The sequence below is a fragment of the Oncorhynchus masou genome, chromosome 24 (genome assembly GCF_036934945.1).
Source record: "Oncorhynchus masou masou isolate Uvic2021 chromosome 24, UVic_Omas_1.1, whole genome shotgun sequence".
Lineage (NCBI taxonomy): Eukaryota > Metazoa > Chordata > Actinopteri > Salmoniformes > Salmonidae > Oncorhynchus > Oncorhynchus masou.
In genome coordinates, this window is record NC_088235.1 from 92,326,905 (window position 1) to 92,352,311 (window position 25,407).

General features: G+C 42.5%; 2 protein-coding genes and 1 long non-coding RNA gene across 4 annotated transcripts in view; 1 reads left to right on the forward strand and 2 right to left on the reverse strand.

Annotated features, from left to right (window-relative positions):
- Positions 1-6,027: 6,027 nt before the first annotated feature.
- On the forward strand, positions 6,028-16,995 carry LOC135513032 (proteoglycan 4-like). Of its 2 annotated transcripts, XM_064935684.1 has the most exons (15): positions 6,028-6,106; positions 6,234-6,325; positions 6,789-6,905; positions 7,125-7,247; positions 8,840-8,914; positions 9,217-9,291; positions 10,041-10,100; positions 10,226-10,423; positions 11,118-12,002; positions 14,171-14,257; positions 14,692-14,828; positions 15,049-15,205; positions 15,579-15,686; positions 16,116-16,244; positions 16,862-16,995. In XM_064935684.1, exons 2-15 carry the CDS (start codon positions 6,259-6,261, stop codon positions 16,978-16,980), a joined length of 2,337 nt encoding a protein of 778 aa, XP_064791756.1. In that variant the 5' UTR covers positions 6,028-6,106; positions 6,234-6,258; the 3' UTR covers positions 16,981-16,995. The 2 variants fall into 2 exon arrangements, with proteins under 2 accessions (XP_064791756.1, XP_064791757.1); XM_064935685.1 differs by lacking the exon at positions 8,840-8,914.
- LOC135513034 (uncharacterized) lies at positions 8,911-14,734 on the reverse strand. Its single transcript, XR_010451482.1, has 2 exons — positions 14,656-14,734; positions 8,911-9,934 (listed from the first exon to the last, which is right to left on the reverse strand). It is a non-coding gene; the product is annotated as an uncharacterized LOC135513034 (long non-coding RNA).
- Positions 16,996-17,025: 30 nt separating the features above from the next.
- The window catches only part of LOC135513031 (nucleoprotein TPR-like), a 44,308-nt gene continuing 35,926 nt past the window's right edge, over positions 17,026-25,407 (reverse strand). Inside the window, 11 exon segments of the mRNA XM_064935683.1 lie at positions 17,026-17,353; positions 17,598-17,681; positions 18,925-19,043; positions 19,172-19,328; positions 22,387-22,485; positions 22,724-22,833; positions 22,932-23,023; positions 23,611-23,676; positions 23,804-23,943; positions 24,271-24,364; positions 24,933-25,067. Of these exon segments, the coding sequence (XP_064791755.1) occupies positions 17,301-17,353; positions 17,598-17,681; positions 18,925-19,043; positions 19,172-19,328; positions 22,387-22,485; positions 22,724-22,833; positions 22,932-23,023; positions 23,611-23,676; positions 23,804-23,943; positions 24,271-24,364; positions 24,933-25,067 (1,149 nt within the window). The 3' untranslated portion in view covers positions 17,026-17,300.

Here is a 25,407-nt window from a genome sequence, read left to right on the forward strand (position 1 = left end):
GATCAGAAATGGCAGGAAAGGACATGCATTTACATTCATCCTACCCCCATGGGGATGATATCCATCTACAGTCTAATTAGAGACTGTTTCCCATTCCTCTGTGTTTATACAGTCATTTTGTTACGTACTAATTCCTCCTGAATAGTAAACGAGTAGAGAAACATCTCCCCAAATAACTTGTGATCTCATTGATCAACGACACATTGTTTTGTTTCAGGTCTAACAGCGTTGATAGTCCAGACTGCAGGGTCTGAAGGTATAGCACAGATTCACACATACACCCACACACATACTCATGCACATAGAAATATTACGTTTCCTTCTTTCTCTAGGGTCTCCCAATATCAGAGTGCTTGTGTATGTTTGAACCCCTAGATCAGCCATCTACTTAAGTGAGTCTATGTCCTTAAGATGCAATGTGAAAACAGGTGCTAACTGGTCCTGGACATCGCTGGTTCAGACACACACCTCACAAAGTTATCACCCCAAATGCCTTGTCTGTGGAGACAGTTACTACATCACTGTAGTTGCCAGGGACAACGGTGGTGGGTACTGGTGTCAGGCTGGCTCAACCAAGATCTTACTCAGTAACCCCGCCCCCCACCTTCCCTGGCAGTGATCCCCAACAGCCAACAGCACTTCCAAATGGAGCGCTTCTCTCTCCAGTGCCGTGCTGTGCCTGAGAGCAACTCCACAGAGAGTAACTCCACAGACTGGACATTGTGGCAGCTCACTGACTTTGGAGTTAGATCTGGGTGTCAGACACCAGAGGGCACTGTCAGGAAGGAGGTTCCTGGGGCATGCAGCCTCTCCTCTCCACTGTGGGCTGTACTGGTGTGAGAGCAAGTGGGGGGGGGGGGTGCCAAGTGCCTACAGCAATGAAGATTATGCATAACATACCAAATTATCTGCACTAGATGTAGTGGTCTAGTGTCTTTTCTTGTCCTCTCTGTCTCACAGGTTCCATTAACATGCTGGGCCCTGCTCACCCTGTCACTGAGGGAGATGTGATGCCAGTACTAGTTCCGCACCTAGCCAGACCACCATCTACAAAGTTAGAGGTTGTTTCTGTGAAAGTCACAGAGATGACCATAGACAATGTGACCAGTGCAGACACAGGTGTGCTGACCACGACAAGAAAGTGGGGAGCCAAGAGAGCTGTCTGGCTGTGAGAATTAAGACCTAATGGTTCTGAGTGACTGCGGCCCAAATATTTTACTGCCTTCTTACTGCTTGAAATACAGATTAATATACAAAATACAAGATGCATAAAAATAAATACAAAGTACAAACAACAATCTAATAAAGCAAATAACAAAACAATTGCAATTATGTATGAGCAGGTGTTCTATTAATGCCTTGAAGCAAGCATAGGGGACAAATCTATCCATCTTAAGTGTGCCCATTCCAAGTCTGTGGGGCACAGTAACTATGTACGAGCTGCTATCTTAATTTGATCACTCTGTTGTTGCAGATACATAACAGGAAATGCAAATTGTAGTGCATTCAAGGTTTAAAACGGCTTCTAAAGTTAGTAATTTCCACTTAAAAATATGACTTGTTTTTGTTTGTTCTAATGAAAAATGTATCAACCCCTACAAAAATGTACATGAATTATAATCCAGATAATAATTCACATTTCCCCTTGCTGCAGGATGTTCCTGCTTTGAGAGGCACGGTCAAATTAAGAAAGTGTTTCTGTCTCAGTTCATTAATTACACTCAACAAAGAAAACAGCATGCAGGGAGTTGGGAGCAAATGTGTGGTAAATGTCACTAACCTGCCTGTTATTGTGTTCAAGGTCGCATATGTGGTGCACTAGTAGCTGTTTCTACTGCTAAAAAGGTCCACCCCCAGGAGAGGTGCCCCAGACCAACTAACAACACATGTTCCCACAACTTTAGAGAATGTTCCCTTAAGTCTCAATAGGTCATTAATGTTTTCATAGGAATGTATCCGTGATGCGCAAGGAATTTGTTTCAAGAGACTATTCCCTTAATGTCAAATAGAACTTACCCAGAATGTGGTTCTTAGAACGTAAGATATTAATGTTCTAAACGCTTCAGTGGAACGGTGCAAGAACTTCATGAGTCCAGTTTTCTGTGGGTTAAGAGAATGTTCCATCAACATCCCACCAAACACACACAGAACATGGTTGCCATGTCCTCAGAACATAAGATTTTAATGTTCTAGACATGTTTCATGGAAACATACAGTTGAAGTCGGAGGTTTACATACACCTTAGCCAAATACATTTAAACTCAGTTTTTCAAAATTCCTGACATTTAATCAGAGTAAGAATTCCCAGTCTTAGGTCAGTTAGGATCACCACTTTATTTTAAGAATGTGAATTGTCATAATTATAGTAGAGAGAATTATTTATTTCAGCTTTTATTTATTTCATCACATTCCCAGTGGGTCAGAAGTTTACATACACTCAATTAGTATTTGGTAGCATTGCCTTTAAATTGTTTCACTTGGGTCAAACGTTTCTGGTAGCCTTCCACAAGCTTCCCACAATAAGCTGGGTGAATTTTGGTCCATTCCTCCGAACAGAGCTGGTGTAACTGAGTCAGGTTTGTAGGCCTCCTTGCTCACGCACGCTTTTTCGGTTCTGCCCACAACTTTTTTATAGGATTGAGGTCAGGGCTTTGTGATGGTCACTCCAATACCTTGACTTTGTTGTCCTTACGCCATTTTGCCACAACTTTGGAAGTTTGCTTGGGATCATTGTCCATTTGGAATTCCCATTTGCGTCTGATGATGTCTTGAGATGTTGCTTCAATATACCCACATAATTGTCCTTCCTCATGGTACCATCTACTATGTGGAGTGCACCAGTCCCTCCTGCAGCAAAGCACCCCCAAAACATGATGCTGCCACCCCCGTGCATCACTGTTGGGATGGTGTTCTTCGGCTTGCAAGCCTCTCCCTTTTTCCTCCAAACATAACAATGGTCATTATGGCCAAACAGTTCCATGTTTCATCAGACTAGAGGACATTTCTCCAAAAAGTACAATCTTTGTCCCCATGTGCAGTTGCAAACCTTAGTCTGGCTTTTTGACGGCGGTTTTTGAGCAGTGGCTTCTTCCTTGCTGAGCGGCCTTTCAGGTTATGTCGATACAGTAATCGTTTTACTGTGGATATAGATAATTTTCTACCTGTTTCCTCCAGCATCTTCACAAGGTCCTTTGCTGTTGTGGGATTGATTTGTACTTTTCGCACCAAAGTACATCCATCTCTAGGAGAACGCGTCTCCTTCCTGAGCGGTATGACGGCTGCGTGGTCCCATGGTGTTTATACTTGATTACTATTGTTTGTACAGATGAACATGGTACCTTCAGTCGTTTGGAAATTGCTCCCAAGGATGAACCAGACTTGTGAAGGTCCACCATTTTTTTCTGAGGTCTTGGCTGATTTCTTTTGATTTTCCCATGATGTCAAGCAAAGAGGCACTGAGTTTGAAGGTAGGCCTTGAAATACATCCACAGGTACACCTCCAATTGACTCAAATGATGTCAATTAGCCTATCAGAAGCTTCTAAAGTCATGACATCATTTTCTGGAATTGTGATACAGTGAATTATAAGTGAAATAAACAATTGTTGGAAAAATGACTTAAGTAGTAGATGTCCTAACTGACTTGCCAAAACAATGTTTTTTTTAACAAGGAATTTGTGGAGTGGTTGAAAAACATGTTTTAATGACTCCAACCTAAGTGTATGTAAACTTCCAACTTCAACGGTATGTGTAACAAAAATATACATCAAATTATACATCACGTCTTGTTACTGTTGCCGAGCCAATTAAGGTGCTGATTGTTGAACCACCGATCCATTCACAGCTCTTTGTATGTTGGAAAGGTTAGGGACACTCACAGACACAAAAAGTATTTTTCAACATAGTGTTTTCAACTTACATATTTGATATACAGATACAGTGCCTTCGGAAAGTATTCACACCCCTTGACTTTCCACATTTTATTGTGTTGTAGCCTGAATTTAAAATACTTTTTTGTCACACAATACCTTATAATGTCCAAGTGAAATTATGTTTTTCTAAATGTTTTATTCAAAATTAACAGGCCCTCCCATTTGACACACTGAACTCTGTCTGAGAAGTAGCTGGTGAACCAGGCGAGGCAGTCATTTGAGAAACCAAAGCTGTTGAGTCTGCAGATAAGAATGTGGTGAAGTCGAAAGCCTTGGTCAGGTCGATGAATACAGCTGCATAGTATTCTCTCTTATCGATGGCGGTTATGATATTGTTGAGGACCTTGAGCATGGCTGAGGTACACCCGTGACCAGCTCGGAAACCAGATTGCATAGTGGAGAAGGTACGGTGGGATTCGAGCTGGCCGGTGATCTGTTTGTTCGCTAGGCTTTCGAAGACTTTAATAAAGCAGGGCAGGATGGATATAGGTCTGTAATAGTTCGTGTCTAGTGGTTTCGCATCCCTCCAATAGAGTTCCAGACGCATGTAGAATCTATGCCAAAGCGCATTTAGGCTCTTGTGGTGGCCCAACACCCTATTACGATGTTTGTGTCCTTTATTTTGGCAGGTACCTGTATGTGATTACATGGGCATAATCATTTATACTGTAATTTCTATTCAACATGTCCTCACCTGGGATTTGAACTCACAATATTTTGGTTCACAGCATTATGATCTTCCTGCTAGGCCACTATGTCTATGTCAACGTCTCATTTAACCTGTAGTGCTACCCTTGGGACCATCAGGTGACATCTTGATGACTGATACACAGGAGAGTTCTTGCAACGTTTGCATGAAACGTGTCTAGAACATCAATATCTTATATTCTGAGAACATGTTCTGTGTATGTTTGGTGTGACGTTGATGGAATAATCTCCTAACCCTCAGAAAACTGGACACAGGAATATCTTTGCAAGTAAGGTTCCAATAAAACGTGTCTAGAACATTAATATTGAATATCCTGAGAACATGGTAACCATGTTCTGGGTAAGTTCTGTTTGACATTATTAAGGGAATGGCCTCTTGGAAACTGTCCTTGCACATCACTGGAACGTTTTTAAGAAAACATTAGGCAATGTTCTCTGAAGGTATGGGAACATTTGTTGTTAGCTGAGTTTGATGTGATAAGTAACTTGGCTATGCTACTTAAACATTTCAGTGACCGGTCAGCATTGAATCAACATCTGCATTGAATCAGGTAGGCCTAGGTTTTTAGCATTAAGAATAACATTGATCCCATTTGTCATTATGACACATTGTTTTCTTGGCAATGGGGCATGGATATGGTCTGACAGACTTGCCCTGCCTTTCAAAGGCAGTCTCACAGTCAAGTTCACTAAATCACACTTTTATTTATATGTGGCATGAGTAACAACCAGTGACCAGCCTGACCACATAGGCTAAACCACACCAATCATTCTTAGAATAAAAACAAACAGTCTTCTGAGTGGAAGACTGGCGTGGTCCCACCAGTCTATTAGTTTCTGGTCAAATATTACCATAATCATTGCATAATCACATAATCATGCAATATGCTAATCGAATTAAATAGGCTACTTCTTCCTGAAAAATACTGGCAAAATATATTTTGGATCTGAACACAAAATATTTATTCAAGCCTCCTTGGTTGAATTTTGAGATGTTATTTCCGAGAACAGAATTCAGAAAAAGATATAATAACCCTACCCATTTCAGATTGCTACCTTAGCCAATATTCATAGGAATGATCTGAAAAGACTAAATAAATAGCATAAGCCTGTCTTGAGTTAATTTAATACCCTTTTGCTGAACTTCTTTTTGTAATCTTGTTTTGAAAGAAAAGGGTACACCAGTCTGTGTGATGTCATCTGACTGGCACAGTAAACACGTGTTGGAGCAGGTCCAACTCTTACTCAAAATGTGCAGGGAGAAATGTACAGTCTAGGGTTCCCTCCCTTCATTGCGTAGGAGTCTAGTCTGCGAATCACTTGTGGGTTTTAATTGGACCGGATTCTCCAAATTAACGGGAATCCCTGTCAGAGAAGTAACCGGCAGCCTGCCTCTCTCTCAGTGCTTATAAAAGCAGACACAGTGCAGGACTCAGCAGGATTTGAACGGAGGGTCACTCTTTCAAGGTACAGTGAGACCTTTCACTCTCAAGTCATTGTGCATAGGCTATATGATTTATAATGGAATATAAATTAATTGAGTTGTGATGTTCTTTGTTCTCTCCTTTCTGTCTGTCTGAATGCTATTGCTCAGGTTGAAACAGAGGACACCTGTGAAGATGACTCCATCAGTTATTTCTGCTCTTCTTCTGCTGGCTTGTGCTCTCCCATTCAATTCTGCTCAGTGTGAGTATTTCTAAATCACTGCAAATGTAAATTGCTTTGATTCGTTTTCTGATATGTGGTGTTTCTGGGTTTTATTCTAAATGGTTCTAACCTCCGTTAGAGATGATAAGGATGCATGTTGTCACTATGTAAATGACCATGAGCGTACTGAATTTCTTTCTGTAAACGTATAACAGACTGTATATGCTTTATATACACTGATGTATATTTACTCATTCACAAATGATTAACTAGGAGAGGAAAATAGTTGTTTTCTGGCTCTGTAATGTAGGATTCCACCATTATCTTGTCAGTGTGACAAGTGACAAGTCCATGTGACAAGGCCTTATTGTTGGAATGATATTGATACGGTTGTCATTGCTGGTGACTTGTGACTGTCTTTTTGTGGAAAGATCTCCATGACTGTGTGCTAGACTACTGAATGACACAAAATATTCTTTATGTTGTTGACCTTTCTGTATAGCAAGCTGTAGTGGGAGATGTGGAGGAGAGTATTACAGGGGTTACATGTGCCAGTGTGATTATGACTGTCTCACTCACGAGGAGTGCTGTAAGGACTACGAATCCCAGTGCACCACCAGTAAGGACTTTTCTTATCTATTTATTTGTGGTATCCGAGTGACATTACATTATGATAAACAAGATGTGGATCATAATAACCCATTAGAATGCTTGACGTGTTTTTAGATGATATAGACGCACATGGGTGTACAGGTATTATGCATGGGTTATAACATAACCAGGAGGGGACTGGTGTGATAATGGATGTACTTTATGTCTGACTGTGTCTGTGTACCAGGTGACTCGTGTAAAGGGCGGTGTGGCGAATCCTTTAAGAGAGGCAGGCAGTGTGACTGTGATCCGGACTGCGCTCGCTACAGCAAGTGCTGCCCAGATTACAAGAGCCAGTGTGGTATTGAAGGTTAGTAAAATGTCAAACACACCTAGCATGGTCTTCTGAAGTAAAATTCTACACTGAAACCATGCATGTTTTTTTTGCATGTACGGTACCTTCAGAAAGTATTCATACCCCTTGACTTATTCCATATTTTGTTGCATTACAGCCTGACTTCAAATTGGATTCAATAAATGTATTTTCTCACCCATCTACAAACAATAACCCACAATGACAAAGTGAAAACATGTTTTTCCAAAATGTTTGCTAATTTATTGAAATAGAAATACAGAAATCTCTCATTTGCACAAGTATTCACACCCGAGTCAATACTTTGTAGAAGCACCTTTGGCAGTGATTACATCTGTGAGTCTTTCTGGGTAAGCTTTCCACACCTGAATTGCGCAACATTTGCCCATTATTATTTTCAAAATTCTTCAAGCTCTATCAAATTGGTTGTTGATCATTGCTAGACCTAAATTTTCAGGTCTTGCCCTCGAATTTTCAAGTAGATTTAAGTCAAACTGTAAATCGGCCACTCAGGAACAGTCACTATCTTCTTAGTAAGTGTACAGTAGATTTGGCCTTGTGGTTTAGGTTATTGTCCTGCTGAAAGGGGAATTCATCTCCCAGTGTCTGGTGGAAAGTAGACTGAACCAGGTTTTCCTCTATAAATATGCTCTATTCCATTTCTTTTTTTATCCTGAAAAACTCCCCAGTCCTGAACTATTACAAGCATACCCATAACATGATGCAGCCACCACTATGCTTGAAAATACGAAGAGTGGTACTCAGTAATTACATGTTTTGGAATATTTGTATTCTGTTCAGGCTTCCTTCTTTTCACTCTGTCAATTAGGTTAGTATTATGGAGTAACTACAATGTTGTTGATCCATCCTTAGTTTTCTCCTATCACAGACATTCAACTCTGTAACTGTTTTAAAGTCACCATTGGCCGCATGGTGAAATCCCTGAGCGGTTTCCTTCCTCTCCGGCAACTGAGTTAGGAAGGACACCTGTATCTTTGTAGCGACTGGGTGTATTGATACACCATCTAAAGTGTCATTAATAACTTGACAATGCTCATAGGGATATTCAATATCTGCTTTAAACATTTTTTTTACTCATCTACTAATGTGTGTCCTCCTTTGTGAGGCATTGGAAAACCTCCCTGGTCTTTGGGGTTGAATCTGTGTTGGAGATTCACTGTTCCACTGAGGGACCTTACATATAATTTTATGTGTGCTGTACAGATATGAGGTAGTCATTAAAAAAATAAATGTTAAATGCTATTAATGTGACTTGTTAAGCACATTTTTACCACTGAACTTATTTAGGCTTGCCATAACAAAGGGGTTGAATACTTATTGATGGAAGATATTTCATTTATTTATATTTTTTATTAATTTGTAAAAAAAAAAATAATAATAATAATACTTTGAATTATGGGGTATTTTGTGTAGACCAGTCACAAAAAATCTCAATTGAATCCATTTTAAATTCAGACTAACACAACAAATTGTGGAAAAAGTCAAGGGGTGTGCATACTTTCTGTAGACACAAACTTTTCTGCATTGGATCGTCAGTTCATTTTTTTCTCTTTTAATAATTACTACAGACACCAAACAACCAGGCAGCACAACACCACTGAAGACTAGCTCATGTAATAACGTAAATGATGAAACACCAAAAGGTATAGCTTTTATTTAAAAGATAGGCATGCTGGCACTATTCATGCAGTATATTCATATCAATAGCGTTATGCATGTTAAAATGCAGAAGCCTGTCTGTTCATCTTAATTAATTTCTGTCTTAGTATTTACCATTACAAGCACAAAACCAGCCAGTACAACACCAAAGGCTAGCTCATGCAATAACGTAATTGATAACAAACCAAAAGGTATATTTCATTAAGTATTAGATTTGAGAGATATTATAGGGAAGTTGGTTGCTTTTGGATACTCTGACTCATTTAGTACTTGGTTGACACACCAGAGCCAGAGCCTCCCCAGATCCAGCCAAATGAGGAGCCAGAGATGACTCCCAATCCACAGGAGGAACTAAATAAAGGTCAGTATCTTCAGAACAACCTTACTGAGGAGATGGATAACCAACACTTCAGCCCTAAATAAGACTGAAAATTGAATTTTCACAATTATTCACTCAGCCCAACATCTTCCAATGACAAAGTCAAAACATTCCCTGTAATAAGAGAGTAATATTGTCTAATGAAAAACACAGATCTTTTGAACTTTTCCTGACCAGTCAAAAATGGCAGAGTGTGATTCCAAGATGTTTTGGATTGGCTGCCTGTCCTGCTGCTGTGACATTCTCTCCAGCTGTGACTTGAGCCGGAGCCCGGAGGCCATGTCTCCTCAGAGGTAGCCAGGAGCTCTGTGTCCGGGCCAGCCCCAACGGCCAAGAGAAACATGGGGAAATAATGTCATTATGAGTGGGCCGTGTGGAGGAGGGCAACAGGCACAGTCTCAATCAAAGAGAGAAGTGAGGAATGGCGAGATGAGGCCAGGATGGATGAGGAGATGGAAGTGTTGTATGTGGGTTGCAACCCAAAGGTCGATTCGGGATAAAACAGGGTGTTTTTGGATTGATGCACTCAGCCAGCCCACGACAGACCCGTTGGCACTGTAGAAGTGTATTCCAGCCTGGAATGTCATCAGTGTCTGTGGTTTGATTCAAGACATGCCAGGATTAACTAGAAAAATAGGAAAATATCAGAGAGACAGAGTTGTGCAATTACACATGCCACCTATAACTCAGTTATGTTAATAAACAATTACATTCATTTTCAAATTTGTCAGATGACCAGTTCATGCCATTGGTCACTCCAGAACCAGAACTCCAGGATGAACAGGGAGATGGTGAGTGAAACCTTTTTCTTGTTTCTCAACATAGCTACAAATTCACTTTTTATTTAGCCTATGCTGAATTGCTAGTTAGAAGATGTGTGAATGTGACATTCCTTTGCCCTTATTCCCTTCCACAGATGTAAAGGGTGAGACCTGGCCAGAACTCCCTGTTCCCTCTCCTGAGGCTGAGCAAGAGGCCATTTTAGAGGGGGACTACACACCCTTCCCTGAGGAATGGGATCCAGAGACAACACCTGGCCAAGAGGGGACCCCACCAGCAGAGGCCAACCCCTACCTTGCCGAACCAGCCAAGGAGGTTCCCACTGAGACAGCAGGTAAGGGATTCAATGAAATTCAATCTTTATTGTCCCAGTACGGCAATTAATTATGCAGTCAGGACAGGAGTTTACAAAATGCATATATACTGTTAGGATCTTATTTTTCAGAGTAAATAACTCACAGACATTAGAGAAGCTTAACCAAGTTTAATTCTGCCAAAGGGTCTTTACATCTGTAATTCAGACAGCCAAACATTTCTCACCATCACAGGTATATATATCCCACTTAAGACACTCCTCCCTCTTATGGTTCCACAGGAATAGGGTAACAGGATACTAAACCCTTATTACTCCCTTCAGGGGATCTGACCTGACCTCCTGACCTCAACCTCTCCTTCACCTAGTCCACAGATGTCCATCTGCCTCCTCTATAGCAATCCTTTGATCTCCTCCCGTCCACCAGCACAATCCACAGCCACTCTGTCTTTCTACAGATCTCACTCCTTAATATACTATGCGTCTGATCTATCATGTTTTTAATATCTCAATGTTCAAAATTTTGAATCCAACAATACACACCACAGCATTTGGGCACAGTGTGGGAGATGATAGCTGAGCCATATCACACATATCACTATTTCACTGTTCCTGGAAATTGCATTTGACAAGGTGTTTCACAATCTACTTTGAGTCATTTGGAGTCAAATCAAATCTGACACAGACATCAAATCTCATGTTTTTCTAACTCCAGACTCCAGTGTTCCCGAGGGACAGCCTGATTCCAGCAGCAGCCCGTATGCATTAGACACAACTCCTCCTAGATCCTCCTCTGAGCCCACCCCTGCCTCCCCCCAGCCCTCCGACCAGGTCTTCCCGAGCTCAGAGCACCAGCCTGGGCCTACTCCTGCAGAGGACACCCTTGAACTCCTTTCTGAAGGACAGAGTGAATTGGACCCTGAGGGTCAGGAGGCAGAGTCTGAGAACACACTGCCAAAGGACTCTGAACCCAGACCCTCAATCCTAGAGAATGCTGCCACTACACCAGCCTCCGACCCAACCTCTACCGGCCCCACACAGGGTACACCCTCAGGCCCAGAGGATCCTGAGGCTACCCCTGCATCTCTAGACAGCACCACCCCCTCCACCAAGCCTGACCAGACACCCAGTGCCCCTGAAGGATCTACCCCAAGCTCAGAGCAGGACAGCAACAAGGAGAATGCCCCAACAACCACCCCTTCAGACCCACAGGATCCTAATGCGGCCTCTGGGGCACCAGCATCTGATAGTGGTCCCGAAGCTAAACCTGGCAGAGTGGACACCCCAGAAAGTTTTGATGACAGCAGTATCCCCCAGACTGGGGATCTGGCAACGCCTCCCACCTCAGATCCCCAGGCCACATCCACAGACCCAACGGGACATGAAGAGGAAGGAGAAAAGGCCGCACCAGAGGAGACCACTACAGACCCCATGAAGCTCACTCTCGTCCCCACCATCGTCCCCACCCCCAACAAAACCACGGAGAAACCCAAGCCCAGCAAACCCACAGGGAAACCCAAGCCCAGTCCTACACGGCCCAGCACCCTCACTGATATCAACCAAGATCTGGGCACAGACAACCCCAGGGACTACCAAGCAGGTAAGCTTAACCATGTTGAATCTTGCTTTGTCTTACTTTAATACTATTGCAAAGAAACAGTCAAAGTCACCAGCCTTATTACTGGGCAATGGTAGAGTCACCAGCCTTATTACTGGGCAACGGTAGAGTCACCAGCCTTATTACTGGGCAACGGTAGAGTCACCAGCCTTATTACTGGGCAACGGTAGAGTCACCAGCCTTATTACTGGGCAACGGTAGAGTCACCAGCCTTATTACTGGGCAACGGTAGAGTCACCAGCCTTATTACTGGGCAACGGTAGAGTCACCAGCCTTATTACTGGGCAACGGTAGAGTCACCAGCCTTATTACTGGGCAGAGTCACCAGCCTTAGAGTCACCAGCCTTATTACTGGGCAACGGTAGAGTCACCAGCCTTATTACTGGGCAACGGTAGAGTCACCAGCCTTATTACTGGGCAACGGTAGAGTCACCAGCCTTATTACTGGGCAACGGTAGAGTCACCAGCCTTATTACTAGGTCGATTTGCCAGCCTTATTACTAGGTCGATTTGCCAGCCTTATTACTAGGTCGATTTGCCAGCCTTATTACTAGGTCACCAGCCTTATTTGCCAGCCTTATTACTAGGTCACCAGATTTGCCAGCCTTATTACTAGGTCGATTTGCCAGCCTTATTACTAGGTCACCAGCCTTTGCCAGCCTTATTACTAGGTCACCAGATTTGCCAGCCTTATTACTAGGTCACCAGATTTGCCAGCCTTATTACTAGGTCGAGCCTTTGCCAGCCTTATTACTAGGTCAACGGTAGAGTCACCAGCCTTATTACTAGGTCGACGGTTGAGTCACAGCCTTATTACTAGGTCGCCTTATTTGCCAGCCTTATTACTAGGTCACCAGCCTTATTTGCCAGCCTTATTACTAGGGAGTCACCAGCCTTATTTGCCAGCCTTATTACTAGGTCGATTTGCCAGCCTTATTACTAGGTCGATTTGCCAGCCTTATTACTAGGTCGCCTTATTTGCCAGACCTTATTACTAGGTCGATTTGCCAGCCTTATTACTAGGTCGATTTGCCAACCTTATTACTAGGTCGATTTGCCAGCCTTATTACTAGGTCGATTTGCCAGCCTTATTACTAGGTCGATTTGCCAGCCTTATTACTAGGTCGATTTGCCAACCTTATTACTAGGTCGATTTGCCAGCCTTATTACTAGGTCGATTTGCCAACCTTATTACTAGGTCGATTTGCCAACCTTATTACTAGGTCGATTTGCCAACCTTATTACTAGGTCGATTTGCCAACCTTATTACTAGGTCGATTTGCCAGCCTTATTACTAGGTCGATTTGCCAGCCTTATTACTAGGTCGATTTGCCAGCCTTATTACTAGGTCGATTTGCCAACCTTATTACTAGGTCGATTTGCCAGCCTTATTACTAGGTCGATTTGCCAACCTTATTACTAGGTCGATTTGCCAGCCTTATTACTAGGTCGATTTGCCAGCCTTATTACTAGGTCGATTTGCCAGCCTTATTACTAGGTCGATTTGCCAGCCTATCCTTTCCTTAATGTGTCGCATTGGATTGTATTACTTCTCTTGGATGAAAAGAGCTTCCTCTTGCCAAGTGTAGCAGAACTATATTAACTGGTGACAGTCAAAGGTGACAGTTTTCCCATAGCCTAAGAAGACAGTCCAGCACTTTCTGTGGTTTGGAAAAAAGTACTCAGCTCCTTCACAGAGCAAAACAGAAAGAGGTCACATTAAAGCAGCAATCAGCAGTTGAAACAATAACAAAGCGTTCTCACGCCACTGTTTAAGTAAAAAGCTGAGGGATGGGCCTGGAGAAATATAGACTATGGATACAAGGACTGACCAACCCTGATATCAAAATTATAGTTTTAACCATGTTTAGGCTATTTAGTGTTTGTTTACATTTACTTTGTTTACAAACATTGGAGTAAAACAAGCTTATATTTTGGGTTCTGATAAAGTAGGACAGTTGAACTCAGCTCATGAACTGTTATATTCTTCAGGAATCAATGGGTACATGTCATTCATTTATAAGTCCAAAAGAATTGCTGTAGCAACTGCTGATTGCCCCTTTAGCCAATTAACACTTGGACAGACACTTCAAATGGTCCTGGTTCACTTGTTATTCTTATTTGTCCTCGTGTGCTTCCTTTTTCTCCAGATGAACACAATGACACCAACATCTGCAGCGGTCATCCCGTCGGCGCGGTGACTACGCTGAGGAATGGGACCGTGGTGGTTTTCAGAGGTCAGTGCCAGACCATAACACTTGGTCTAGATACTGTAATTATATAGTCTATGTACCAGACACACCAGATGTTGGGTTTGCATTCCCAGACCGCACCTTGTCTGCCTTTGTGATGTTGTGACTGGACTGTCCTTCAGCTCTTATCCACATTTTATAGATGTGACACATTGTTTTTCAAACCCAAGAGAACCCCAAACATGTAAATGTTTCACGTTCATATACAAGGGTAAAGATGGTTAGCTACAGTAAGACAACCCCTGTATTATAGACTAGAAGATAAATACTAGAGGGTAGGCCATCATTGTAAATCATTTGTTCTTAACTGACTTGCCTAGTTAAATATATAAAAATAGGATGAGGATGAAAAGTAATTGAGGACTCGATGCAGATGGACATACCATACCAGTGTTGCTTCCACTGTCCTCCTCCTTTAGGACACTATTTCTGGGTGTTGGACAGCAATAGGGTGCCTGGACCTGCCCGTGGGATCACAGACGTGTGGGGTGTCCCTTCGCCCATCGACACAGTCTTCACCCGCTGCAACTGCCAGGGCAAGACATACTTCTTCAAGGTACACCACCTATGTAACATTAAAACATAAGATACCCAAAGCAAATGGGAGAATTTCCATTTTGTCATACAGTATTACTGACTTGAAGTGAAGGGTCTGTTCAATAGGCCTATAATGTAACTATCCCAAACATAGTGTTATAATACCTACTTTTATACTACATTAAGTGGAGTTGATGGAGAACAAAATTGTTTATCTATGTGCCTTCTCCCCTCCATAGGGTTCTAACTACTGGAGGTTCGAGAATGGCATGATGGAGCCCGGCTACCCCAAGTTAATCAGGGCGGGCTTCGATGGGCTGCAAGGACAGATCACGGCTGCCCTGTCTGTGCCAGAGTACCGCAAGAGGAGAGAGTCGGTCTACTTCTTCAAGAGAGGTGACTGACTGCTGTACACTACTTACCCAGTGGAGGCTGCTGAGGGGAGGACGGCTTATAATGTCTGGAACGGAGCGAATAAAATGGAATCAAACACATGGAAACCATGCGTTTGTTGTATTTGATACCATTCCACTCCAGCCATTAGGAGCCCGTCCTCCCCAATTAAGGCGACACCAACCTCCTGTGACTTACACCATAATGTGACAATATTAACTCTGATATAAATACATTAGAATAATTTTTATTGCTAAAGCCAGTGATAATAGATTTTCTCATAGGTTTCGGCTGTTTCTGGTAAAGCACAAAAAACAAGCATGCCCATGTCATCCTGAGCTACCACGTCTGATATCTGTATGATTGTCTGTTCCAGGAGGCTTGGTGCAGAAGTATTCCTACCAGTCTGGCAACAGCCCTACATGCGGCAGGAAGGTCCACTACTCCGTTTATACCATACGCAACCGTGTTGCTAGGCAAGCAGGTAATGAGCTGCCCAACTTGACATTTCAGTCCTTTCACTGAACATTTTATTAGACTGAGGCAGGCAGTGCTGAGAACCTGGAAAAACACTCACGGACAGGTTTTATTTGATCTGAGATGCATTTAGTTCTCTATAAAGACTCAAATGCGGCTCGGAAGGAGGGTAAGAGAAAACGAGGTTCACTGAATGTAAGCAGGTTATTCAGAGAAAACAATCACAATAGTCAGGTTGTGTGGGTGCAGAATCAGATTCTAGTGGAATGTCGCAACAATGTTTTTATTAGATGTAAACCGACAGATTTAAGAACTTCATAATTTCCTCAAACTGGAATTTGTACTCCAAGACACCTAGACAAATGTTCCAGTTCAAATATCACACTCCTCAAATTACATTTTGTCACTCTCTAAACTGAATGGTCTCTCCTCTCAGCGCCTCTGCTGGGACAGGAGATCAACATCCGTCTGACCTGGAGAGGCTTCCCGTCCACCGTGACCTCCGCCGTGTCCATCCCCACCCACAAGAAACCAGAGGGATACAACTACTACCTCTTCTCACGCTGTAAGTATTTAGCCAATATACTATTTTTATTACCCAAATCCGAGCCTGTAGCCTGTCTTTGATGAAAAATGGTTTGATGGAAAACCCTGCACCTGTCAGTCTGCTGTAAAAATCCAGTCCTAGACCTTACACAAGGTAATGTCGGACACATCTGAGCCCCATGTGTCTAGGCAGGGTGGGTCAGAGAGGAGGGTGGAGTAGATGGGTCTGCTGGCACGGCTTGGTCCTGATCCTGTCCTAGGAGTTTGTGTCAACAGCAGCCCTTCCTTACTCCATAAGGAGGGAGGTGTTTGTCTAGTCATTGTCATTAAGATACACTAAATTGGGGCTCAGGGTCTGCTGTGGCCAATTAAGAGGCCTCCCACAGGTCACGTTTTTCTGACAAAACATGGTTCATTGTTGGTGGTTCTGTCAGTATGATATTTCTACACAAACTTGAAAATTCTTGGACATATATGAAGTGATTAACATTTTCCTATGCCAGTTTTATATTTTGCATGGTTCAGTTCAAAACAAGGAAACTCTGCAAATGAGAAACCAAGTGAGCCATTTGGTCCAGAGACCAAGTGAGCCCATATTTTCCTCAAATTAACCCACCCTCTTCCCGTGTCTTTCAGCCAAATACTACAACGTCAATATGGGAGATGAGCGACCTTTCATAGCAACTCCCCCGGTGAGCTCTGCTCCCCAGAAGAACTCCGCCAAAGACTTTTTCAACTGTCCAAAGGAAGTTTGAGGAGAAACAGCAGGGACATTCAAAAACAGATTCACTGACACACCATTTTCCTAATGGATCTCAAACTTTATTAGCATCATTATTCATAAAACCAACACCACAATGTTTTAGCAAGGACTCCACGTAACAAATCTTAAAAAAAAAAAGAGTATTCATCATAACAATGAAATGATCAGTGATCACCATAACTACAGCAGATACATAATTTAGACTTCTGGTAAACGCAGGTTCTCTTTGGAACCATGGTGACCAGTCTTGTAGCGGGAATGATGTCTCGTGGAGATGGAAATAATGTTGGGGCAGGAGCTGTGATCGGTTGTTTATCGGGCAAATCTCCTCCCAGTCCCAGTTACACCCCGTGATGGCAACGTCCCTGGTTGCCATCAAACGAGACAAAGGACTGCTTTATTAATGTAAAAACAAATCATTCTGATTCTGTACAGCGCCTCTATAATATATCATGCAAAGACGATGCTAATGTAACAAATCATTTTAGATGAAACATTTCTCTTCTGCATTTGACTATTAAAATCGATTTTAACATCAACAATTAATCTCGACTTGGTTTTATATGTTGTATTAAGAGCTGTGTACAATATAAATGTCTGTTCACTCACCTCTCCTCATGCGGTTCTCTGTCCAGCGTTGGAGCTGTCGGCTGTGTCCTGGTCTAGAGGGTTTGGGCTGAGTCCTACGAGTGTCTGAAGCAGAGAGACAAAGGGAGCAGTTACACACGGCTCATTCTAACACTACTACAGCCAAAACTGAGAAAGCAATATGGCCTACTAGTCAGAGACAATGGACCATTTAATTAAACATTCCAATGGACCATTTAATTAAACATTCCAAGGAGGTCAGAGCCAAGCTCCTATAAAACCAGTATAAATACTCAAATTTGAGAGGAATCTCACAACTAGAATGTAGACCAAATACAATTCCAACAACCAGTATGAATGGAGGGGTATTGGTAAGGGTATAGAGTAGGCCTGTTGGCTTGGGTAGGGCACACTAAGGTATTGAGGGTTAGCTAGTGGAGGTTAGAGGTTAGAGTACTGCAGACCTGTTCAGTAGGCTACCACAAAGGGAATCTGAACGCTATTCGCTAGAAGAGTCCGCTGTTTCAGCCTATTGCATTTCTTTGCAGCGCATACATAATTTCAGATTTTCAAAATGTATAAAATCTCAACTCTAGTGCAAAGACATTTTAGAAGCATTGCCTCTATTGCCAATACTGAACACTCGTCCATTTTTCATCGCGCAGTCTTCTAAACCCCCGACTCCATTTATGGCCAAGATGTTGAGATTTATTTTGTATTATTATTTTGTAATGCTTTTTGTGACGTGGATCATAATTACTGTTAATCAGGTTACATGATCTTCGTAATGTTATGTGGAAAATACAACTAATGGGATGCAGAATTAAACGTATATCACACGCACAAATGCGACCAGTTATTTTTTGTATACGCATTTCATTTCTTTCACTAGCAAACGCGAGTGAACTGCTGGCACTATAGAGCCCACTGAATGTCCATCTTATGTTAGCTTGAAGCAATTAGTGTTGACCTTTCCACAACACACGGAGTGGAAAAGGGATTTGTCCATGTGTTTACGTACAGCTGACAGTCGGCAAACTCAGCATCACAACAAACAGGAGGGGCAGACAAGGGGTAGCTATGTCCAATAATGATGTATTCATCTCCATTTACACAAACTCTGTACATGTCTGTGTGTTGCAGCTCGAGAAATCTGGATGTTAGATTTACACAGTGGATTTATTTTTGTATTAAAAAAACAGTAAAAAAAAACAAAACAGGCCCTATTAATTTCTGCTTACTTTTAACTCGAATCTCGTACCTGCATACATCGACAGAGAATTGCATAGTTGGTATGCAAAATGTGTGCATGTTGGCGGGTCTGGTACTGTAGAGTTGGGGTCAGTACCTGCAGAGCTGGAGGAGAGTTCCTGGCTGGTAGAAGGCAGGCCGCAGTCATCTGAGACCTGGGTAGGTTCCTCTATCTCCCCCGCCCGAGATATTACAGGTTCCAGAGACACCTCCACACTGGACATAACACACAGGTCATTCACTATGGAGATCACACTATTACTGTTGCGCTTCAAGTTCAGTCAGCTATACAATTTGAAGCTATACTTTTGATGAATTTCATAGAGTAAGCAAAGTGGTCTCACAGGTCTCCCCCCGGCGCCATGAAGACATCATCCCTCTCGTCCCCAGGACTTGGTCCTTCGGCCACCACCAAGCCTGGGGTTGAGGTGGTTACCATGGGAACAGACTGAGAGGTGTGTTCCGTGCCGTCAGATGGCGGGACCTCTGCAAATATGGACACTGGTGGGAGGGGGAGAGAATTAGCAGACGCTTATCCAGAGTTTGTTGAAATGTCTGTTACTTGAACACAAACATTTATTTGGGCTGCAATCTGAGGTGCAGTTAACTCTAATGAACTTATTAACCCCCTAGAGTCGATTGACGCACTGGTTGCATATAAAAACAATCCCCATCAGTCTGTCAGCTTAAGCTAGAGATCTGTTTTTTTTGCATTGGATACTTCTCAATGGACTCCATCCACCAGTGTCGCTCTTCCGCATCTGCAGTGAAAGGTGGCTAGAGCGGTGTTTGTTAGACCAAGAGGCATCCCGAAAATTCTCACATTAACGTCTATAGCGTCTGGACCATTTGGGCCACAAACGAATGGGACTCCACTCTACAACCCCCACAAGTGTCACAGGTCTCATCTGAAGGTTAACCAATACCGGTTTTAAGAAACAAATCGAAGTATAAAGTAGTTTTGTGCCTACCCCAAAAAAGGGGTTACATACAGTACCAGTCAAAAGTTTGGACACCTACTCATTCCAGGGCTTTTCTTTATTTTGTACTATTTTCTACATCGTAGAATATTAGTGAAGACCTCAACTATGAAGTAACACATGGATTAATTTAGTATCCCAAAAAAGTGTTTGAGTAAATATATTTGAGATTCATCAGTAGCCACCCTTTGCCTTGATGACAGCTTTGCACACTCTTGGCATTCTCTCAACCAGCTTCATGGGGTAGTCACCTGGAATGTATTTAAATTAATAAGTGGAATTTAACCCCAAAGGATTTGACAAATGTGATTGGTTTACCATATAACACTGGCCTACGTCTCGACTTATGCTACGCAGAATATCAAATCTCAACGTCTGGATAAGTGTTTAGCGTCACCACATCCTTATGATATACACTACTGTTCAAAAGTTTGGGGCCACTTAGAAAAGTCCTTGTTTTTGAAAGAAAAGCACATTTTTTGTCCATTTTAAAACATCAAATTGATCAGAAATACAGTGCACACATGGTTGATGTTGTAAATTACTATTGTAGCTGGAAACGGCTGATTTTTAATGGAATGTCTACAATGGAGTATAGAGGCCCATTATCAGAAACCATCACTCCTGTGTTCGCTAATTCAAGTTTATAATTTTAAAAAGGCTAATTGCTCATTAGAAACCCTTTTGCAATTATGTTAGCATAGCTGAAAACTGTTGTCCTGATTAAAGAAGCAATACAACTGGCCTACTGTAGACTAGGCCGGCATCCCGGAGTCGCCTCTTCACTGTTGAAGTTGAGACTAGCATTTTGCGGGTACTATTTAATGAAGTAGCCAGTTGGACTTGTGAGGTACGTTTCTCAAACTAGACACTAACGTCTTATCTGTTGTGCACCGGGGCCTCCCACTCCCCTTTCTATTCTGGTTAAAGTCAGTTTGCGCTGTTCTGTGAAGGAGTAGTGCACAGTGTTGTACGAGAGCTTCAGTTTCTTTCAATTTCTCACATGGAATAGCCTTCATTTCGCAGAACAAGAATAGACTGACGAGTTTCAGAAAAAAGTTATTTGTTTCTGGCCATTTTGAGCCAGTAATCGAACCCACAAATGTTGATGCTCCAGATACTCAACTAGTCTAAAGAAGGCAAGTTTTTTTGCTTTTTTAAATCAGCACAACTGTTTTCAGATGTGCTAACATAATTGCAAAAGGGTTTTCTAATGATCAATTAGCCTTTTAAAATGAATAACTTGGATTAGCTAACACAACGTGCCATTGGAACACAGGAGTGATGGTTGCTGATAATGGGCCTCTGTACACCTATGTAGATATTCCATAAAAACTCTGCAGTTTCCAGCTACAATAGTCTACAATTTACAACATTAACAATGTCTACACTGTATTTCTGATCCATTTTATGTCATTTTAAAATGGACAAAAATAAGTGATTTTCTTTCAAAAACAAGGACATATCTAAGCGACACCAAACTTTTGAACGGTAGTGTATATATATTCATTGACCACAAGAGACAGGTTGGAATGTGACAAACACTTGACAAAGCAACTTCTTTTTTTCTAAATTAGTGCAGCTTGAATTCGTTGATTAAATACAGGACATTGTAAACAATAAACGGAAGAATTGTGTCATACAAGTATGCTCAATACAAAATAACCAACTCATTGCAGCTCTGCCACAAAAATGGAAAAGGCAATTACTTAAAGTAGAAGGAAATTAATAAGTTTGTCATCCACCATTAAAAACATTCATAAATGGCTTAAAATTACTAATATAAATCATAAAATATATCAGTTTCACTAACAGTCAAGAGGGTTGACAACTATGCTGCATAAAATTCAAGATAATCTGTTCCCAACTTTCCATGTCCCAATATCATCGGGTTTATGAACTGACATTCAATTGATGCATCAATTCATTATTTTCAATTAAAGCCATTATCTAAAATTCTCACAAAAAAAAACAATGCTCAGTATACGGGGTATTCAACAGTTAGACCGGTGCAGACTGCCATGCAGAAACAGAACAGAGCATCTCTTTTGGTACTGTCATTGGTGACTTGTTTTTGGAGTCAAGTCCAGGAATGCCTATTATGACATAATATCTGGGTGTGGTTGGACCTGCAAACTGTATTGCTGGGGGACTTTAAGGACCAGTCAGTCAACAGGAAACATTCTGCACTTAGGTTAAAACATTTTTTTAAAGCAGAAATGTTGCAGATGGGGGCGGATCAAGTCCCTATTGTGACACCATGGGAGAATGGAGGGATGCATTGCAAGAGGAAATGGTAGAATGATGATTTATTGGGAAAAATGGGTTTATCTGTGTCTATCTGAAGGGTGGAATAAGTATATTGACAAATATACAGTCTAAATGTCTGAGGTCCTTCAATCATGGGTGAGGGTCGGGATTATTGCATGTTTTTGCTTTTCATTATTTATGTTTTGCTAAAATAAAAAAATAAAACATTCAGGACATGATTGTTTGGTTGAAGGACAAAAGGGCCAAAATGCAGTACTGTCCCGCACAATCCAGGAACATGTGGTCACCCTAGTGTGTGTGTAACGTACCTGGGGCAGCCACCTGCAGGGGTGTGGTGGGAACACTGAGGCCCCCAGACTCATCCTCATGACCAGGCAGGAACAAAGGACTATCATACATCCCAAGACCTACAACATAAACACACACACACACTTGACTTCACCAAAGAGAGATGGACATGGCAAAAGTAAGATCTCTCCTAATCAAATATCTCTAAAAGGTATCTCAGAAAAATAGTGAGAGGAGCATATAACTAACATGTTGATCTCAGTGGTGTGTATGAGGAAAGAGAGAGTAGGTGTGTCTCAATGGTAGGGTATGGAGAAATAGAAAAGAGATGAGGTGTGCCTAAGTACAGTCCAGTACCTCCTTGTGATGCCAGATGTCCCAGGTCAGAGTGGGAGGTGGTGGTCTGGGGCATCAGGTCCTCTGGGGTGCCGAACCTGAACCGGGGTACACCAGCCACCTGGGGAGAACTGGACCATAGAGAGCGAGAAGAGGTTAGAAGCACTATGGGGTTCCTATGGGGACTTTACTAGTGGTGTTTAGCTGCTGATGTGTGTGTGTTTCTCACTGGATAGCTTCTGCAAAGCTGTCAGAGCGGTGTGGCGCCACCAGAGTCGGAGTACTGGGAACCATCCTGTCATCATCGTCAAAAAAGTGCTGCTGTAAGAAGGCAGAGGGGAGGAAAGAATATTATACTAGATCCTGAGCGGAATTTATTTTTGGGTCCGATAGTTTTTTTGGGGGGGGACAAAACTCACAGATACATCTGCCGATATACTGTTTTACAGCGGGTAAATGAAAGTAATATTTTTACACATCGAATTTTCCTAAATTGCCATACAAGACGAAGAACTGTCCAAGAACTATTCTTCAAATGGTGATTTATTACATTGTGACAATGACACATGAGAATGGCCACATTTCAGATTTCCTTTCCCCCCCCATTTTATTTATTAAATATCGGTATAATTCTCGTCCGATACCGATATAGCGCTAAAAGGACAACATCAAACACTGACAACAGAACACATGAGTTGCAGTTTAAAAAGGGATAGCGCGAAATGTTCTACTTAACCAGATAAACATATAAAATGGTATACACGAGTTTGAGGGGCAGTTTAAAGGAAGTTGAATGACGTTTTCACGAGCCATTGCTAACTAGTGTTAGCCAATGCCTGGAAGTCTATGGGAACGGGTAGCATGCTACCCATTCCCATATTGTGACTTACTCCAATATTGTGACTTACTCCGCCGCTGGCCATCCCAGGGGTGAGCTGAGGGACTCTGCCTACCGACTGGCGACGCATGGGGCGCTGTAAGGCACACACACAACTCGGTACTACACAGATAACCATACCACAAAAACAGCAATACAATTGTCTTACGCACAGACACACATAGTGTAACTGGCTATATTGAGTCATAAGCACAAACCTGTACCTGAGCAGGGGGTCCCCCTTCCTGGGTGATGTTGAGGTGGGGGGGCAGCGGATGGGGTGCTCTCCGTGGAGACTGGTGCATTCTGGGAGCAGAGCTGGTTGGGTCACTTGAGAAGGCTTCCATACTGCTGCTGCCCTCGACTGACAGAACAGGAAACGACACTGTGGTTTAGTTTGGCAGAGTTCCTACATCAAAATCCAACACAAACGTAATCTCTCCATACAGACAGACGCAGTTACATCATTGTCTGTTGAACTAACAGATACCTTAATAATATTGTAAAATAGGCTCATGTCTATCAGTTTCCGACATGTTGAATCTACTGGCTTGGTTAATCTACCAACAGAGCAACTAAAATGTATCTCTCAATCCAGACAGACACCAACACATTACATCTCTCTGTCACTCAAGTGTCAGATGTCTAACTGACTGTGGAGACAAGTGTGTGACAGTTTCCATCGTCTTACAGCTGTGTGTCTGGGAGTCAGCCGGGCGCTGGGTGGAGTCAGATGCTCCTAGACTCTCCTCCGTCTCCGTGCCTGGGTCTGTCCCATCAGGACCCTGGGAGGGAGGGAGGCACACACAGTGGGAGAGAGAAGACGAGGAAAGAGGGCGGAAGGAGATGTTACAGGATGTTTCCCACGCACTATCTACTGCCCTGCAGTGTTGTAGCAAGCCGCACATGCTGATCATGATTAATTTCCCTTGTACAGGCATTCCCTTAGAGGTCTAGTAACTTTAAAGCTAGCTAGACGGAGAGGGTGTGCCCCGCTTTCTTCTGCATCCACACCCTGACCACAAAACCCCCACCCACCCACCCTTCTCCCCTGCCAACACTCCAGGACCTTCAGTTCCCACACACACCGTCACTCTAGATCACAACACAGACATGAGGTAGCAGAGTGTAGCAAGAGCACTGGTGAGGCACCAATTCGTCACACAGAAAAACGTGCATGTGCACACAACTTTGGTTACAACATTGCCTGGCTGTAACATCCGAGAGACATGACAGTTGGAAAGAATTAGGGAGTGGGTGCAAGACAGGAAATGAGAGAGAGTGGAATTACAAAACATGCTGGAAATTACATCGTTAAGTTAGTAACCGCGCATGTGTGTGTGTGGATCTTACCTCTGTGTCGTCGCCTTCATATGCCTCATTGCCATCTCTGCTCCCTTCATTGCTCTCCTCCCCTTCATCCCCCATCCCTCCATCATCTTCATCCTCCTCCTCCTCGTCGTCATCCTCCTCCTCATCATCATAGTCCTAAAGAGAGGATGTAAAAGGTCTCAATGAACAGTCAAGTTGAATTTCAACATTGAGTATGGGCTGCATGTCAACATTTTCATCCCATCAAATAGAGTTCCAGATTTCTAAGTGCCATATACTCTCAGATCATTTTAGGCAAGATTTTTGCTAGGATTTGAGGGAGTTCAATTGACCATTCACTAAGCCCCGTCCCCAAATGTTGGGCAACCAATCACAGAGAGCAAACACCTCAGGCAAGCTCACATTTGAAATGCATGAAAGCCATTGAGGGCATAACAAAAACTGAGTTTTCATCCAAAAACAAAGTGTTTAAATGGCTAAATAATTTAACAGTACA

Excerpts from the sequence above, each read along its gene's own strand:
- LOC135513032 (XM_064935684.1), top strand. The coding sequence starts at position 6,259 with ATGACTCCATCAGTTATTTCTGCTCTTCTTCTGCTGGCTTGTGCTCTC. Across the intron at positions 7,248-8,839 it reads GAGCCAGTGTGGTATTGAAG|ACACCAAACAACCAGGCAGC; the intron begins GTTAGTAAAATG and ends TAATTACTACAG. Across the intron at positions 8,915-9,216 it reads AAATGATGAAACACCAAAAG|AGCCAGAGCCTCCCCAGATC; the intron begins GTATAGCTTTTA and ends TTGACACACCAG.